This window comes from Pongo pygmaeus, chromosome 10 (assembly GCF_028885625.2).
Source record: "Pongo pygmaeus isolate AG05252 chromosome 10, NHGRI_mPonPyg2-v2.0_pri, whole genome shotgun sequence".
Lineage (NCBI taxonomy): Eukaryota > Metazoa > Chordata > Mammalia > Primates > Hominidae > Pongo > Pongo pygmaeus.
Window position 1 is genome coordinate 63,138,782 of NC_072383.2, and position 18,345 is coordinate 63,157,126.

Below are 18,345 nucleotides of genomic sequence, written 5' to 3' on the forward strand. Positions count from 1 at the left end.
CCACCATGCCCACAAAGGATGATCTGACAAGCCAGGTAAGCCTCTGGTCTTATTTCCACATGTATTCTTCACCTTGGTTACTTGAGGTAACCTGAGTGCATACTAGTTACTTAAAACCAAAAGAGCCCAATGAATACAGTTTTTGAATGCCACTTTTTTTTTAATGTAGAGAAAATAAGACAGATTAGTATGGTAAAAGTATATATGCACTTTAGAATGAGGATTTAATTCTAATATTACTTCACTTCTTCCTGGTAGCATATTACTTATTTATGCCTCAGTCTCCTTAGCTGTAAAACAGGGATAAAAATAATCTCAGAGATATTTGTAAGAATTAAATGAGATATCAGGTATAAAAAACATCTAGCACAGTGTCTGGCACTTATCATGCACTTAGTAACTTTAGTTCTTTTCTGCCACTCTTAGCATATTTATTCAAGCCTTTAGAATAGCAGTTGGCATTGCTGACAGTGATGTCAGCTATGTTGATACAATGAACTCTCTATTTTTACTAACATGAATTAGGTTGTAATGATATTGCATTCTTTATAATTTTATATTTTTATATGTAAGGTTCTTCACTAAAATATTTTAAATATAGGCATAATTATTGCAATCCTTTGAAACATGCTTTACACTTAGGGAGCTCCTATATTCCTTTCTACAAATGGCTGTGCCCATTTTATTTTTGTTTTTAAACAAACATTTGGACTATGGGCAAAGAACTTTGCAAAGTGTTGTGGGGGCAGTAGAAAAACAGACACTTATGTAACACAAGGCTATAAAAAAAGAGGAAATGGAGGGAATACTGAAGAGATTCTTCAGTATTTCCAACTACCTAGGTTCTAGGTACCTAATTAAATAGTCATGTTATGTGTCATTTAAATCCTTTATTCATTACATTATAATTTATTCACCATTACTTTATCTGGGTCATCTACCCTTAGTCCCATTATAATTGCCAATGCATTAAGGGTGACATTTGCCCACTTGCTCTATGTAATTCACAGGATGTGGTGTTTTTCAGTACCAGATGTTTTGAGGGGAGCCACTTGCAATGGACTGTTTTTTGGTGTATGTGTTTTAATAGTTTGCCAGAACTGAGTTTGATTTGAAACAAGGTTCTTGATTTTCAAATATAGCATTTTCAAACAAATAGTGTGATGTACAAATTACCATCACTTTAGTTCAGGTTGAAATAATCCACACTCTAAATCTGTTTGACATTTACCCCTTAAGTATTTTGGATCAATAAATCATTTCTGTATCATCTAGCATCTTAAAATGTTCGTAAGTAACTACTGAACACCCTACATCTCCAGGTCCTGTCCCATTAGTTTGAGGGAAAAAATATATTATAGTAATTAAGACATAATTATGTTGTCTTGAAAAGCTAAGGGTCATTTGGACTTGATTACCCAAGGAGTTATCAGTGCCAAGGAAAATTAGGCAACTACAGGCTTGGGCCTGTAATTAAACATCTAGGAGTGACATTTTGTTCATCAGAGGTGGCACCTTCTGAATGGATTACACCATTTCGTTATAGACAAGCTACGGTAGATACAAAACAAGTGTGTGGAGGGGGTTGGGGGGTGGACATGAATAGAGATTGGAGGTGGAGAGAAAGACCGGTGTAAACTTAAGCATTTTGTTGTGAAAAACTATTGTTCAGCCAGCCTGCCTGGGCTCCATATATGGTGTTCAAATATAAGTTTGGGACGAGCACCTTTGCAGTTTTGGCCAAGAACACACAATCACCCTCCTCTGCTAGAGAGGGCCAGCTCACCTGGAACGCAGGCGGCTGGTTCTCTGTATTATAGTGAGTGCTTTTTCAGTATGTATAGGATGGCCAAGTAACTAACTGGCAGCCCTGCTCCTGCTTCACTCTCCCACAACTTTTTATCCCCTCACCACCAACGCTCTCAACCCCTGACACGTCTTCCCACAGGTCCCTGGCTCGCTGTCCGGTCTCTTCGTGTTGGTTTGTCCGTTTCTCACTCCTGGCGTCTCAGGTGGAACACGCCACGTGGGCGCTTGGCTGTGGTCTGGGGTCCCGAGTTGGAAAGGGATGCCCCCAGCCAGAAGGCGGCCGGCAGCCCTGGGGCAGAGGAGGACGAGGGGGAGGAGAGGAGGAGGAGGGCTGAGCAGAGAAGGAGGAGGAGGAGGAGGACGGTGCAGAGGAGGAGGAGGAGGAAGAGGACAGGGCAGAGGAGGAGGGAGTTGGCGGCCGCCGAGCCCCGGGCAGCGGGCCCCGTCCAGGGCCGGCGCCCTCCGTGGTCCTCCCTCGCTCGTCTCCTATGCTCATATTTGGACTCGGCTGCCCGTGCCCAGGAATTTCCCGTCATGCCTCCCGCCGCCCCGTCCGTCGCCCGGAGCCGGGGAGGGAGGGAGCGAGGTTCGGACACCGGCGGCGGCTGCCTGGCCTTTCCATGAGCCCGCAGCGGACCCTCCCGCGCCCCCTCTCGCTCTGCCTCTGCCTCTGCCTCTGCCTGGCCGCGGCTCTGGGAAGTGCGCAGTCCGGTAAGTTCGGGCTCCTCTCCCCTCCTCGCCTCACTCCTCCCACCCCAACCCTGCCACGTTAGGGTGTGACCCCGAGCCGGGATTCCATTCTGCGCCTGCTGCGCCCCCTCGGCCGCCTGCGGGGACAGCCCCTGCCTCAGCCGAGAAGGGGAGCAGAAGGGTTGCGCCCCGCGCCAGCGGTGAGGGGCCGAACGGAAGGAGGTCAGGGCTGGTTTCCCCCCCCCCACCCGCCGACGGGAGACGTCTGGCAGCCTCACTGACACCTTATCCTGTCCCGGGAGCGAACCTGAACCCGCGGGAGCCTCTCGCCCCGCGCGGGCCCCGGAGAGAGGGATCTGGCGGGGCAGCCCGCGGGAGGAAGGGGAGGGGTCCATCCCGGAGTCCTCTGCTCTGTGCGTCGGCCCTGCCAGGGTTGCCGCTCAGATAACGGGCCCGGGGCGTGGGAACCGGCCCGCCAGGCCTGCGCTTTTCGCCGCGCGCCTCGGAGAGGACGGGGGCGCGGGGCGGCGGGCAGGCGGCAGGGAGGGGCGCACCCGGGAGCGCACCCGCCGCCCGCCCTCCCTGCGCTGCTGCCCCGCTGCTGGGCCAGACTCCCGCGGGCCCGGCTGGCATTTCACAGGCCAAAATCGAACAGAACCCCGAGTTTGCCAGGTATCAGTTTTGTTTTGTTTTTAAGCAGAAAAAGGCATCCAAGTCTATTTTTGAAGTTTTACACTGGACTATTTCGAGTCAAACTACATGAATGAAAAGTGCTGTTCCTGCCTTATTTGGTTTAGGGCTAATAGCTATCGGAAGTGGCAGTTCTGAAGTCGTTATAGTAAGACTTTATAAGATAATCTTCTTGAATCATGTGGAAACTGTTGGGGGGAATTTAATATCAGATTATTATTTTAAAAAGCAGTTATTTGAAAGTACAAAGGTAGGGATAAAGGTAAATGTGAAATTGCATGGACTTTTACATTTGTGATGAGTAGTAGTCAAAGCTTCTTGCTTCTTAATTTTATCTGGAATGGAATAATATAAATTATAATTCCTTAGAGCTGAGATTACTTAGGAGATTTTAGTTTGCTTTTGTTTTTTCTACCAATAGACTAAGTTGTCAAATAAGATATGGCAAACTAGGACTCATAAATTAGTTGAAACATGACTCTATGAAGTATAGATTATATTTAGTACTCTGGTTTATCTCTTCATATTTCATTTGCAGCGCTGGTGGCAAAACCGATTTTCAAAGACAATTTTGTCTATAAAAAAATATTCAGGGTTCATATAACTTATAAAATTGTCAGTTCAGATTAATGGCAGATATTTACTGTATTTAACTGTATTCAATTTGCAATTTGTAAATAGTAACTTGAGCAGTGATATCAGTTTCATGTTTGTTTCTGCATAGTATTGTTTTTCAAAAAAACCCTGTTTTTTATAGATTCATATTTTGGAAGTAACTTTAATAGCACTTCTTGGGAAATACAACAGGTTCTAATTTCACGTTTTTCAATGGATTTCTAAACAATACTGTGCTGGATAGTGAAGAGTGGATTTTATTGCCAGGAAACAAATGTATGCTTTCTTTTTCCTCAGTGATGTGTTGACTTACCTAATACTTGTGGTGAAACGGCCTTCGAAGACCAGAATCCACTGTACTGGCCCCTTGCCAGTAATTTTGAACATCAAGTTTATATTTGGACCATTTAAACATATATTCTTTTAATTTTGGTCCCAGCTGATATATCAGTCTAATTTCTGATGACTTTTATTAGGGCCCTATATGAATATCTGGAAATTTTTATATTAAGATAAGTAGCTCTTTGCCATCTAGAATTTTGTCACAGTGCTTAAACTGCTTGTATGGCAAGGTTGCAGCATACAATGTAATTTAGATTTTGAATCAACACATTGCTTTTTGTTTTTGAAAGTGCTTGTTCTAATATTTTAACTAAGATGTTAATCCATTAAGTCAGAAATCCTTACTATTTTGCTCAACTCAAAAGAATATCCAAAGACTATCCTAACAGTAAGGTTAATCAGTTTTTCTAATACATATGCCGTTTAATAATTTAAGGCCACGTGTGGTGGCTCATGCCTGTAATCCAACACTTTGGGAGGCCAATGTAGGAGGATTGCTTGAACCCAGGAGTTCGAGACCGGCCTGGGCAACATAGGGATACCCTGTCTCTACAAAAATTAAAAAAAATATTAGCTGGGCATAGTGGCTCACTCCTGTGGTCTCAGCTACTTGGGAAGCCAAAGTGGGAGGATTGCTTGGGCCAGGGAGATCGAGGCTGTGGTAAGCCGTGATCACACCACTGCATTTTTGGTTCTGTCATAATCTGGTCACAATCCCTCTAATTTATCTGCACCTGTATAATTAATTTATCATAGTTATGGATTTGGTTGATGAATTTGATTCCCACGTTTAGCTTCTTGGTAAAATTATTAAGTTGGACAGTTTCCATGTCTCTTCTAACTCCAAGATCCTATAATATTGTTTTTGTTTATGTAACTCTGCAGAGCCACCTACTACATGTGGTTCAAACTTCTGATTGTCAGCCTGTGACTTGCTATACATGTCAATCTGGTCTACCATAGCCAGATGTGATGGGTGTGGTCCAGCTTTGGAGAGTCCAGATCTGTCTCAGGATTGTGTTAATACCTGGAACATGCACAAAGATACATACATACCTGGACAGATTCCATGTTAAGCTTCTATTACTTTTTCTTCCTCATCTAATAGCAGAAAGTGCTGATTATGTCATAGGGTAAATGCCTAACTGCTTTTCGGGGATAGTTAAGCCCAGGCCTTAAGACAGTTTGATGTTCAGTTTTGTTATTTAGGTCTGGGTTAGGGATACCGCCAGAGAGCATCCAAACATTCCTGTGATTGGGAAGGCTAGTTGTCTGTGAGCATTCCAGATGAAATAGCCTATAATGGGTTATCACCTTTTGATCTTACCTCAGAGAAGATTGAATTGGATCTACCTATCTGATTTAGCAGAATTAAACTGGATTTGGATGGGAGGATAATCAGCTATTTAATTTGCCAGTTGTTAGTTAGCATTTCTTATTGCTGTATCTCAAGGATTTACTTTGAATATTCTGTATTTTCTCTTTCCTGCCCATGATGGGTTTTCCTTTTAAAATGCTCAGCACAGGCTGGGTGTGGTGGCTCATGCCTGTAATCCCAGCACTTTGGGAGGCCGAGGCAGGCAGATCACCTGAGGTCAAGAGTTTGAGACCAGTCTGGCCAACATGGTGAAACCCCGTCTCTACGAAAAATACTAAAACTAGCCGGGCATGGTGGCGAGCACCTGTAATCCCAACTACTCAGGAGGCTGAGGCAGGAAAATAACTTGAACCAGGGAGGCGGATGTTGCAGTGAGCCAAGATCATGCCACTGTACTCCAGCCTGGGTGACAAGAGCAAAACTCTGTCTCAAAAAAAAAAAAAAAAAAAAATTGCTCAGCACAGTCCCTCATCCCTGTTCATATATTTGTCTGTATAGTATGCTGAAGTCATATTTATGGCTTTAAGGGAAGTACCAAAAAGGAAAGTATGGAAAAGATCAAACAAACGCATCAATCGACTTTATGAAAGATTTTGGTTATTGCCTCTAAGCTTCTATTGCAAGTAACAGAAATGAACTAGTTTTAGCAAAAAGGAGGAAAGGAATTTGTTGGAAAACCATTGGAAGTCAAATGCAGGCAGACCTCATTTAGGGCCTGAGATAAGGGACTGGAAAAATCTAGAATATTCCCTGTCTCTAGTTTGCTTCGCTGTTTTTTCTTTGCTGGTGTTTTTTTTTTTTTTTTTTTTTTTTTTTTCTCTTCATGGTTAGATGTGGCTGCTCAGCAGCTCCTGAGTATTTATGTGTCCCTTCATAAGGAGGGACTATATTATTGAGCCTTGATCCTAAATTCCTGGGAGGTAGAACCTGATAGACACAGTTTAGATCACATGGTTGACCTAGATTTTCCCTAAAGTCTCTTCTAATTCTAGAGTATCTGGTGTACATAGTACAGCCATGTGGATGGTTTGATTTTGCATTTCTCCATTTTATGTTATGAGGTTATAGTCCTTAAAATGAATTGTGAACATTTTCTCTGATAACAACTAATTCACTCTGCAAATAATCATCTGCATATTTTTAGGAATTCACTGAATAAAATGCTGACCTCCAGTGGCTCTTTAGGATAAGTTCATTAAAACTATAAGTGGTAGAGATATTTGAAACAGCAATAGTTTAGGGGCTGAGAATTAATCAGTTGTTTTCCTATTTCTCACACGTATCTAACATTTTCTGCCTCTACCTTTCCTTTAGGCGGTTCCTACTGCCTGGACCTCTTCTCTATCACAACAGGTTGAAGTCTTCAAGGCCTCTGTCAGATGGTAGTTTGTGACATTTTCCTCATACCACAGAATTTGTAATTTCCTTGTGCTTCTAAGGTGTTTTGGACCATGGTTGGAGTACAACTTTTACTATATTGTCTTGTGTTGTAGTTAAGTCCATATATATTCATCTTCACTAAGCTATAAATTCCATATGTCAGTGAATCACCTAGAATTTTTTTTTTTTTTGAGATAGGATCTCATTCTGTCACCCAGACTGGAGTGCAGTGGCACACTCATGGCTCACTGCAGCCTCGAACTCCCTGGAATCAGGTGATTCTCCCACTCCAGCCTTCTGAGTAGCTGGGCCTATAGGCACCTGCCACCATGCCCAGCTAATTGTAGTATTTTTTTGTAGAGATGGGATTTCACCATGTTGGCCAGGCTGGTCTTAAACTCCTGACCTCAAGTGATCTGCCAGCCTCAGCCTCCCAAAGTGCTAGGATTACAGGCGTGAGCCACTGCACTCAGCTAGAAGAATTCTGATAGGCTCTCAGCATCCATTGTTCTAGGTATAACAATTCTGACTTTTTCAAATACTCTGATGCTTTTATGGTATCCTGCTTGCTGCTGTCTTCTTCTTTTGAAATTGGAGTTCAATCACTCTGCTCTTCTTTCTTAATACTTGTCTGTTTCCTAGATTTTACAGGCTTTTCCATGAACACTCTAATTTCCTGTATGAAGAGGGAATATACAAATGATAGGATGCTTTCCTGCAACTGAGATGGCAGGGGGAAGGAGAGGACAGCAACTCATACGGAAGGAAATCAGCTTTTGTTGAGCACCCAGAATTTACCAGATCAGATAGAGAGGACAGGTGTAGAAGAAAATGAGCATGTATAAAGAGGAATAGTGGGACAATAAAGTACAAATATGGAAAATTAAGTGGAAGGCTTTTAATGCTGTTAGGGAACTTGGATTGGGTTAGTAAGTTATGAGACTGACATTTTTGATCCTTGAAATGTCATAATCAGAGGTGAATGATAGGTTATATAATCTAATAGTTTAGAGAATTAATTAAATTGGGAAATAAGTCATAGGACCAATAAAGAAGTGTTTTGAGAGTTTCTCTTAAGGAATGAAGACCTAACGAGAATAGCGGCAACGCAGTAGAAGTGTTGCTAAAGTACATTGGACAGATATAAGCAATTGGATATTGGGAAAGAAAGGGATGAATAAAAGGTGACATAAGATGTTAAGCCTGGGTGATGGAGAGAATGTGATCTCAGCAGGTTTGTGGGTGGAGGTAAAAATAAGTTTTGTTCTAGATCTCTTGCTTTTGAGGTGCTGGTAGGATATTCCTGTGGAGATGTGTAGTAGAATCCGAAGTGTGAAACTGGAACTTGGAGGGAGAGATCAAGGCTGGAAATAAAACATGTATGAGTAAGGAGAGTTAAAAATAAAGAGAAGAAGAGAGCATTTGTTAGCTGGAGTAAAAGGAAGGGTACAGGAAAAGCATCATAGAGAAGAGAGAATTTGATCTGACTTTAAAAGATGCCGAGTTGGTATATGGCATTCTGTTCATGAGCTTTCCTTGTTGAGGGGACATCACATTTACTAACTTGAGAGATAATACATGGGAAATGTTGGACAAAGGACACTGCATCCAGAATGACCTTTCTAAACTACAAAATCATTTCCCCTCTTTCCTGCTTAACTCTCCCTCAGTGGCTTCTTATCTTTCTTCAGATAAAGGACTAACTCCTAAATGTCTTCATCATCACCAATTTGAACACACATTGTGTCTCACACTCCTCCTTGTTCCTCCCTCTTCTTCCCCAAGACTGGACAATGTGAAGAAGATAACATTTCCACCAGATGGAGTACTCTTTATACTTTTTTGGGGTCCTTTATGGTCACTTTTTGTGGCCATGGTCAGGTTCTTATCCATAAAATAATTATTGATAACTTCCAAATCTAAAATGAAAAGTAATGATAAATCACATACTTCCCTCATTTTTACAAAATTCCTTGCTTGCCTTATCTCTTCAAGTGTTGACTGCAAGGTTCCTGTACACTTACTTGAGTTGGCCACTCTGGTCACTATACCCTGATCTCTGACACTTGGCTGTAGTAGCCTGGAGCAGCATTGTTACTGGGCATTGCTGTGATTGGGTTACCCAGCTGTGCTGATGTGGAAGCCTCAGGGCTATTTATTGATACTTGGTTTCCTAAAGGAAAGTTGAGGGAATTTATTTTATGAGAGGGCTTTATTTACACAGATTAAAGAGGTTTATAAAATGTGGAGGTGAATATAGGTGAAACAGAGAAAGAATGCTGGTATAGGAGGTGTTTTCGGCTGGGTTTGGTGGCTTATGCCCGTAATCCCAGCACTTTGGGAGGCTGAGGCGGGTGGATCACTTGAGTCTAGCCCGGGCGGCATAGTGAGACCCATCTCTACAAAAACTACAAAAATTAGCTGGGCATTGTGTTGCATGCCTGTAGTCCCGGCTACTCAGGAGGCTGAGGTGAGAGGATCGCTTGAGCCCAGGAAGCAGAGGTTGCAGTGAGCCAAGATCATGCCACTGCACTCCAGCCTGGGCAACAGAGTGAGACCCTGTCTCAGAAAACAAACAAAAATTCCCAAAAAACCAGGAAGTGTTTTCTCAGGGTCTAGTTCCCAGGCGAATGGTATATCCTGATTCTAGGTTTACAAAAATAGTATATTATTCATAACATTTGTCTAAAGTGACACATTTACATACAGTATATAGTATTGAGTAATTTCCAACTCTTTAAAAATAATGGAGACCCTTCCATGTAGTAGTAATTATGTTTTTAGTATCTGTTGACTGAGAAAATACGTAACAGCAAAAGCTACTATAAAACTTTGAAATAAGTTCTTGTAAATATAAAAACATTCTCATATATTTGGAAAGTATACATGTGGAAATTATGACTTATAGAGTCTATGGACACTTGATTTCTTGCTTTATGGATACTCTCAGGAAGTTCTGGTCTCAACTTCAAGTAGCTCATTGTTCTCTTACTTTAGAATGTGGGGTATGGGGGAAAACTTCTATTTGAAAATTTGAGCCATAGCGGAAATTTTGGAATGACAGGGAAACCCCTTTTCAGAATCCTCTTACAATAAAATTTATGTATGTTATGCCAGACAATGTACTTTATACTAAGACTGGACTTTTAAATAGTCTCAGGGATTAAGAAGTCAGATACAATACATAAATACTTTTTAAAAATTATATTTTTAGGTATATGAGCATTGTTGTTAGGACTACAGTGCTATTTTAAAGTGAAATTTAGTTGATTTGCATGTGAGTATACACCTACAGGTCTCCGTTATAGCCGTGACATGTCTTCTGTTACTATAAATTACATAACAAATCCTTATGGTTTCTTGGGTCACTTATTTTATTTAAAGACAAAAACATCTTTCAGTACATATGTAAGACAGGGCATTATTGAAAATAAGCCTGTGCCACATGGTAGAATCTATTAAAAAAAAAAAACTCAGGCAAGGCACGGTAGTTCATGCCTGTAATCCCACCACTTTGGGAGGCAAGGAAGGAGGATCACTTGAGGCCAGGAGTTCGAGACCAGCCTGAGCAACATAGCAAGACCTAGCCTCTACTAAAAATTAAAAAAAGAAATTAGCAAGGTGTGGTGGCATGCACCTGTGGTCCCAGCTCCTCTGGAGGCTGAGGTGGGAGAATCGCTTGAGCCCAGGAGTTCGAGGCTACAGTGAGCTATGATTGCACCACTGTACTCCATTCTGGGTGACAGAGCGAGACCCTTTCTCAAAAAAAAAAAAAAAAGCAAAACCAAAAACTGAAAAACAACTCGGGACAGTCCTTGTATAAATTAGATAGCCCTAAATTTTGTGTTTGTTCTTTCATTTCTCCCTTTTTTTTTTTTTGGAGACAGGGTCTCCCACTGCTGCCCAGGCTGGAGTGCCATGGCAGGATCATAGCTCACTGCACACTGCAGCCTTGACCTCCTGGGCTCAAGTGATCCTCCCACCTCAGCTTCCTGAGTAGCTGGGACTATAGGCTTGTGTCATCATGCATGGCTAATTTTTTAAAAAAAATTTATGTAGAGATAGGGTCTCCCTATATTGCCCAGGTAGGTCTTGAACTCCTGGGCTTGAGGAGTCTTCCCGCCTTGGCCTCTCAAAGTGCTGGGATTATAGGCATGAGCCTCCACGCCCAGTACATTTCTTTTGTTTTTGTTGTGTTTGATTGTCAGAGAACCTGAGTTTGGTTGGGGTTGAGAGAGAACTATAGGGCCTATTATAGGTGAATACTTATTTTATCTTAGATTAGTGGTGTGTAGCTAAGGAAAGATAATGTCATATCTTCCTGTAACAGTTGTTTTGCAACTTGTCTCACAGTAATTGAGAGCAAAAAGGAAAAAGTGCACTGTAGTCCCCCTTGTTTCTGATTTTGTGGGGTGCGAATATGCCTTCTAGTCAGATCACCTTAGGGGGCCAGGAAGAGGAGGGCTGAGGGCAGAGCATGTTTACCTGCGTGCAGAGCCACTTGAAAAATTATAGGCTCATTTACATATTTGCATCTTTGTGTATGTGTTCGTGTTGCAGGGGAGTCAGTGTAGTATTGTGAAAACATTAGACAGTGAATTGGAAAACTAGGTTTTTCTAGTCCTGTTTTTGCCTGAGTCGTTTAAGCTTCTTGTGCCTCAGTTTTCATATCTGCAAAATGAATGAATTGGACTGGGTAATACCTGATGTTGCTTTAAGATTCTGTAGGCTGGGCATGGTGGCTCATGCCTGTAATCTCAGCACTTTGGGAGGCCGAGTCGGGCGGATCACGAGGTCAAGAGATTGAGACCATCCTGACCAACATGGTGAAACCCCGTCTCTACTAAAAATACCAAAATTAGCTGGGCGTGGTGGTGTGCGCCTGTAGTCCCAGCTACTCAGGAGGCTGAGGCAGGAGAATCACTTGAACCCGGGAGGCGGAGGTTCCAGTGAGCCAAGATCATGCCACTGCACTCCAGCCTGGCAAGAGAGCGAGACCCCGTCCCCCCCTGCAAAAAAAAAAGATTCTGTAACTTAAGGATTATTTTAAAGTCTCCAACTTTCTGTAATTTTTAACGGAAAAATATATTTAATACGGTATGCAAAATTATGTCTGTTTTTAATATTTTGTTCAAGTTGACTATCTTGTGCAATTCACTATAAATGTTACACTGCATCTAAGATCTTATATTTGAGCTTCATAGCCTAGTGTGCCCAGTAATTTGAGCTATTGGCAAAGTTACATAACCCTTTTAAAGATTTAGTATTTAAAGAATAGATTACAATGTATCAGAAGCATCATATTAAATATCCCATCTGAAATAATGGTATTAAGGACTAGAAATTATGTCTTTCTAAATGTACAGCTGGGAATTGCTTATTTATGCTTGACAATAGATTTCAGATGACAAAAGTCCTCATTTAGCAGGATATATTACCATCAGAATTTGCCTCTGATTACCCTATTAAATATATTTAACTCTTAAGGTTGGTTAATCTGGTCTTATTGTTTAAAAAACTTCACTGTGAGTTTTAAAGAAAAAAACTTGGCTAATTTGATGATTTTAGAAAGTATCTTCTCTTGCCTGTAAAATTCACTTATAAGATTTGTCCTTTTTATGAGAGAATATTTTATACACAAAAAAGAATATATAGTGTCTATATAAGGTATAAAGAATATTTTGAAAAAATCTGGGTACCCTCATCCAGCCTCAGAAATGAAATGTGAAAGATGCCTGTGAGACACACATTTCGTGTACTCAGAAGTACCCATAGTCCTATATTTTGTGATTATCATTGAACACAAATAACTGATAAACCTTGCTTTCTTTATAGTTTTATCATAGGTGTATGTCTCTATATCATATTGTTCAGTTTTGCATATGTTAAAACATTATATAAATGTTATCGGCTGGGCGTGGTGGCTCACGCCTGTAATCCCAGCACTTTGCGGGGCTGAGGTGGGCAGATCACCTGAGGTCAGGAGTTCGAGGCTAGCCTGGCTAACAAGGCAAAACCCTGTCTCTACTAAAAATACAAAAGTTAGCCGGCATGGTGGCATGTGCCTGTAGTCCCAGCTACTCGGGAGGCTGAGGCAGGAGAATTGCTTGAACTGGGAGGCGGAGGTTGCAGTGAGCCAAGATTGTGCCATTGCACGCCAGCCTGGGTGACAGAGTGAGATTCTATCTAAAAAAAAAAAAAAAAAGTTATCATCTGCTGTGTATCCTCTGTGACCTGCATTTTTTATCTTTTTAAATTGTATTTTAGGTTCAAGGGATACATATGCAGGTTTGTTACGTGGGTAAAGTGCATGTCGTGGGAGTTTGGTGTACAGATAATTTTGTCACCCAGGTAATCAGAATGGTATAGGTAATTTTTCAATCCTTACCCCTCTTCCACCCTCAAATAGGCGCCAGTGTCGATTGTTCCCTTCTTTATATCCATGTGTACTCGATGTTTAGCTCCCACTTAGAACATGTGGCATCTGGTTTTCTTTTCCTGCATTAATTTGTTTAGGATTATGGTCTCCAGTTCCATTCATGTTGCTTCAAAGGCCATGATCACATTTTTTATAGCTATGTAGTATTCCATGATGTATGTGTACCATGTTTTCTTTATCCCCCACAAAATTATGTTTATGTTATCTATATTGGTGTATATAACTCATCTTTCTAAAACTTAGCATTTATTATCCATATGTTTTTCAACTTTTTAATTTATTTATGCTCCTTGGACATTTATCCATTAGGATTCTTGTGTTTTCCTGTGAAGTCAAATCTGTATTTTATCCTATTACTTTCAAGCTTCATTATCTATATATTTAAAAATAATAATAATAGTGATGATAATGGTGATAATAATACCAACTACTTACAGATATGTGCTATGTGTCAGGCACTATTCTAAATATTTATTTATTTATTACAGTTTTATCAAGGAAATACAATATCATCATGATAAATCATATATTAAGATTAAGGACTGAGGCAAGAGTGTTCAGTAATTTGTATGACTGTGATTTAATCTGGCAGTCTGGTTCCAGAGTCCGTGTTTGTAATCATTACACTACTTTGACTCCTATGTAGTCTTTTCTTTTAATTATGCTTTTTCCCATTTAACTTTTTAAGATATTTAAACGTTTCTATGACATTCAAAAGAGAATGGCCCTAGTGTGATGTTCAGATGGGTTCTACTGAACAACACCAGTTGCTCAAAGCCATGACACAATGTAATTTTCCATGATTTTGTTCTACAGGTCTTTAAAAAATTCTCTGGGATTCACTATTGCTTTTCTTTTTCCTAATTGGGAGGGGTGGGAAATGTATGCCTTATTTGTTACCCTTCTAAAATATTTCAGTTTTTTACTTTTGGTCTGTGGTTTGGAATTGATTCCCTTGATTTCCTGTGTGTGTTCGGGCTAGTTTCTTCATATTTGGACAATGCCTTCCTCTTTTGAAAAATATTGATATGACCTTAGAAGAATCACTTAATCTTCCTGAGCTTTGACTTTTTCAAGTAAGTTGCATCTGTTAAGTAGTGAATATTTTAAAATCAGACATATATAATTGCTAATCAGAACTCCTTTTCAGTGTGAAATAACCAAGAGAGTTCATGAGGGGAAATAAAGTTTTTGATAGTGATTGGAAACTACTGATTTTACCCAAACCCCTCAAATTACAGAAGAAACATTGGCAGTGATGTACCACAACTTTGTAACACAACTTTCTTTTACAGCTTTAATTTTTTCCTAAGGTAGCTAGCTAGCTAATTATCTTTTTTCCTGTATTCTGTGGCTTTCTTTCTTTCTTTTTTTTTTTTTTTTGCAATGGAGTCTCACTCTTGTCACCCAGGCTGGAGTGCAGTGGCACGCTCTCGGCTCAGTGCAATCTCTGCCTCCCAGGTTCAAGTGATTCTCCTACCTCAGCCTCCTAAGTAGCTGGGATTACAGGTGCCTGCCACAATGTCTGGGTAATCTTTGTATTTTTGGAAGAGATGGGGTTTCTCCATGTTGGGCAGGGTGGTCTTGAACTCCTGACCTCAGGTAATCTGCCCACCTCGGCCTCCCAAAGCGCTGGGATTACAGGTCTTTTCTCTTGGTTTCCACACCCAGCTTCTGTGGCTTTTTTGATGTCTTAAAGTTTTTCCAAGCTCTTGGGTAATTTCCTAATATCCCTTATTTAAACATGTTTAAATATCTCTCATCTTAAAAAACAAAAAGCCTGCTCAAACCTGTCCCCATCCCACGATCAATCTATTTTACAAGTTGCTTACATCCTTGCTGTCTCTGTTTATCTGCCATCCATCCAAAAATATGTATTGAGCCCTGTTACATGTCAGGCACTAACTTGTCTAATCTGAGGTTACAGTATGGACCAGAGAAACACAGGACCTCATTCTCAGGGTCTTTCGTTCTCAGTTTGGAACCAGCATGGCATGTTGTAGAAAGAGTAAGTAGACTATTTTGTGGTAGGAGCAAGAGAGAGCATGGTTAGAGTTTAGGGCAAAGAAGAAGACCAGATTATATGGGGCTTTTAGATCATTATGAGGAGTTTAGATAGTGTTCTGTGTGATGGAAGCCATTAGAGAATTTTAGGTAGGCACTGGCAGGATCTGATCTGCATTTTAAAATAATCACTCCAGCTGCTTTGTGTTGAACGGATTGTAGGGGCCAAGAGTGGAGGCAGTAAACCATTTAGGCCTACTTCAGTGGTTCAGATAGGAATTGATAATGGTTTGGACCACAGTGGTGGTGGCAGAACTGAGACCTTGCTGATTGGATATAAAGTCTAAGGAAAAGAGAAGAATCATCTATATTATTCCACTGAAACAGTTTTGGTTGAAGCCACTAATGCTGTTCATATCACTGAGCCCAGTGAGCTCAGTTTGGTCCCTGTCTTCCTGACTTCAGAGCATTTGATACACTGACCACCCATTCCTGCTAGAAATTGTCTTTTCTCTTGGTTTCTGTTATTGTTAGATATATGATTTTAGGCAAATTAGTTATCTGTGCCTCAGTTTTGTCACTTATAGAATGGAGATAATATTGTATCTACCACATAGGTTATTGTAATCATTAAAGGGGAGGATATATGTGAATTACTTAGCACAGTAATTCACAGAGTTAATTCCCAGTAAGTTAACTGGTGTCGTCATTGTCATCATCATCATCATCACCATCATCATCATTCTGAGACAACACTTTCCTTGACCTCTCCTTTTTTTTGGCCTCTGCTCCTTCTTGATCTTCTTTGCTAGTTCTTTCTCCTTCAACTCACTTCTGAATGTTGAAGTTCCTCAGGGCTCTGACATTTATTTTTCTCATTTAGTACACTTTCTTAGACAATCTTATCTATTCCATGGCTTTAGTTCTGTCTGTATATAATCAACTGTCCACATCTAACGCTCAGCCCAGTTCTCATTCCTGAGCAGAAAGAGGAAAAGATGAGCAGCAGCCCTGAGGTAAGAATGTAGCTCATTGAAGATTGGGAAAGAAGAGTAGTGTGGTGCTCTTCTAGATTTTAAAGGATTTGGGAAGCACTGCCATGCTGCCTCTTGAAAAAGACAGCCAACCTGAGAAATACTGAGGGTATTGCCTGGAAATCCTGGATGGCATTCCAATCAGAAAAAAGAAACTTCAATATACAGACAGAACTAAAGCCATGGAATAAATAAGACTGTCTAAGAGTGTGTACTAAATGAGAAAAATAAAAAGTAAAAGCAGAATTCCATGTATTCATTTGCCTCTATATTATCTCCATTTAAATGGCTGTGTCTTAGATACCATAAACACATCACAAGCTGAGCTTTTTTTTGCCTGAACTTAAGCCTCCCCACCTTGTTACCTAGCTTAATAAATGGTACTGCTATTTGCCCAGTTACTTGAGCCAGAATTGAAGTCCTCTTAAATTTTTTTATTGATCTCATGTCCTGTGTCATTTCTTTGCCTAGATTTCTGCAATGGCTTCCTAAAGTGTCTCACCACCTTTGTTCTTACACCGCTCCCATCCATTTTCCACCTTTTAGTCATGTTTGTCTTTTTAGTTTGCAGATTTGATTATGTTATTCTCCTTCACTTACTTTCCTTTCTTTTTGGGATGAAGTTCCAAATTCTTAAACTGGCTTCCAAGGTTTGCACCTGTCAGCCTCATCATCTCCTCCCCTGCTCCTCACTGACACCTCCACCACACTGCTCTTCTTTCCCAATCTTCAATGAGCTACGCTCTTACATCAGGGCTACTGCTCATCTTTTCCCCTGTCTGGAATACTTCTTTCCTTATTCTTAATCTGGGCAACAGTCTTAGCCTTTATTCTTAGTTTAAATGTTACTTCCTCCAGGAAGGCTTTCTCATGCCCCACAAGCTAGAGTACATCCCTCTGTTGTATAGGATCTTCCCCACTCTGCTTCTATGTAATCCTTGCTGCACTTGTTCATAATGTCTTTTGCTTCACTAAGACGTAAGCTTCATGGTGACAGGGACCGTGGCATCTTGTTTCTCACTTTCTCCCCAGCATCTGTTTGTTAAATAGAGTGAGGAATAAATGCAACATGGGCATGCCCATTTTGGGGAATGAGAGGCCTTCTAGCTGGGTTGGTGTGTGTTGGTCTTAATCTTTCAGTGTGACAAAAGAGGAGAACAGAAAAGTTTCAGTTTCCTGTAGGTTTACTTTCAGAGCTCTCCTGCGGCCTCCAGGTAGAGGGGAGGGAAGCAGCATCATTTGAAGGCAGCTCTAATGAGGAGATATTGTTCTGGGGTTGAAGTTTCTTTTTTCTGATTGGAGTGCTATCCAGGAATTCCAGGCAGTGCCCCCAGTATTTCTCAGGTTGGCTGTCTTTTTCAAGAGGCAGCATGGCAGTGCTTCCCAAATCCTTTGAAATCTAGGCATGAGCATTGCCACAGAACCCTTGTTTCATATGGCTTCCAATGTCAGAAGTGCTTATTAGTGTCTCCCGTTGGATCCAGATAGACCCTGTGAGTTTTAAGCTCCATACCTTATGGCCTACCTGCTCTCTGGCCTTTCCTCCTATTTAGAATCCCACTGGGGATCGCTGAATCTCACTAACTTGCAGTAACAGTATTTGTGCATGAGATGAGTTAGGAGTTGGCCTTTTCTTCAATACAACCTCTCTGCATGATAGCAGCAGTTTTTCAAAATGGGTTTATTCTTTTAGTTTCCAGTGCTGATGTAGGTTTTCCCCTATTTTTATACTTATCATTTTGATGGGAACTGGTGGGAATCTGATTGAGGAAGAAAATGGGTGAGCTTTCTTTTGAAAGGTATTTATTTTATTGCCACCTTTGTCCTTGTGCGTGTGCGCACATGCATGTGCGAGCAATTTGTTTTTCTCTTTGCTTTAAAAAAATCCTTCTAGGCCATTTTTTTGTATTGTAACTTTATATGAGACATTATTTTTAATGGGCACATTTAAGTCATTTGTATTT

General features: G+C 40.9%; 1 protein-coding gene across 8 annotated transcripts in view; it reads left to right on the forward strand.

Annotated features, from left to right (window-relative positions):
* Positions 1-2,161: 2,161 nt before the first annotated feature.
* The window catches only part of MSRB3 (methionine sulfoxide reductase B3), a 207,927-nt gene continuing 191,743 nt past the window's right edge, over positions 2,162-18,345 (forward strand). For 3 of the 8 annotated variants that reach the window (XM_054442094.2, XM_063646466.1, XM_063646467.1), the window contains exon 1: positions 2,192-2,520. In XM_054442094.2, coding sequence (XP_054298069.1) covers positions 2,298-2,520 — 223 coding nt within the window. In that variant the 5' untranslated portion in view covers positions 2,192-2,297. Of the gene's footprint in view, positions 2,521-2,606; positions 2,722-2,788; positions 3,172-18,345 lie in introns of those variants that run through there. The other 5 variants (XM_054442093.2, XM_063646469.1, XM_054442096.2 and 2 more) reach the window with 5 other exon arrangements.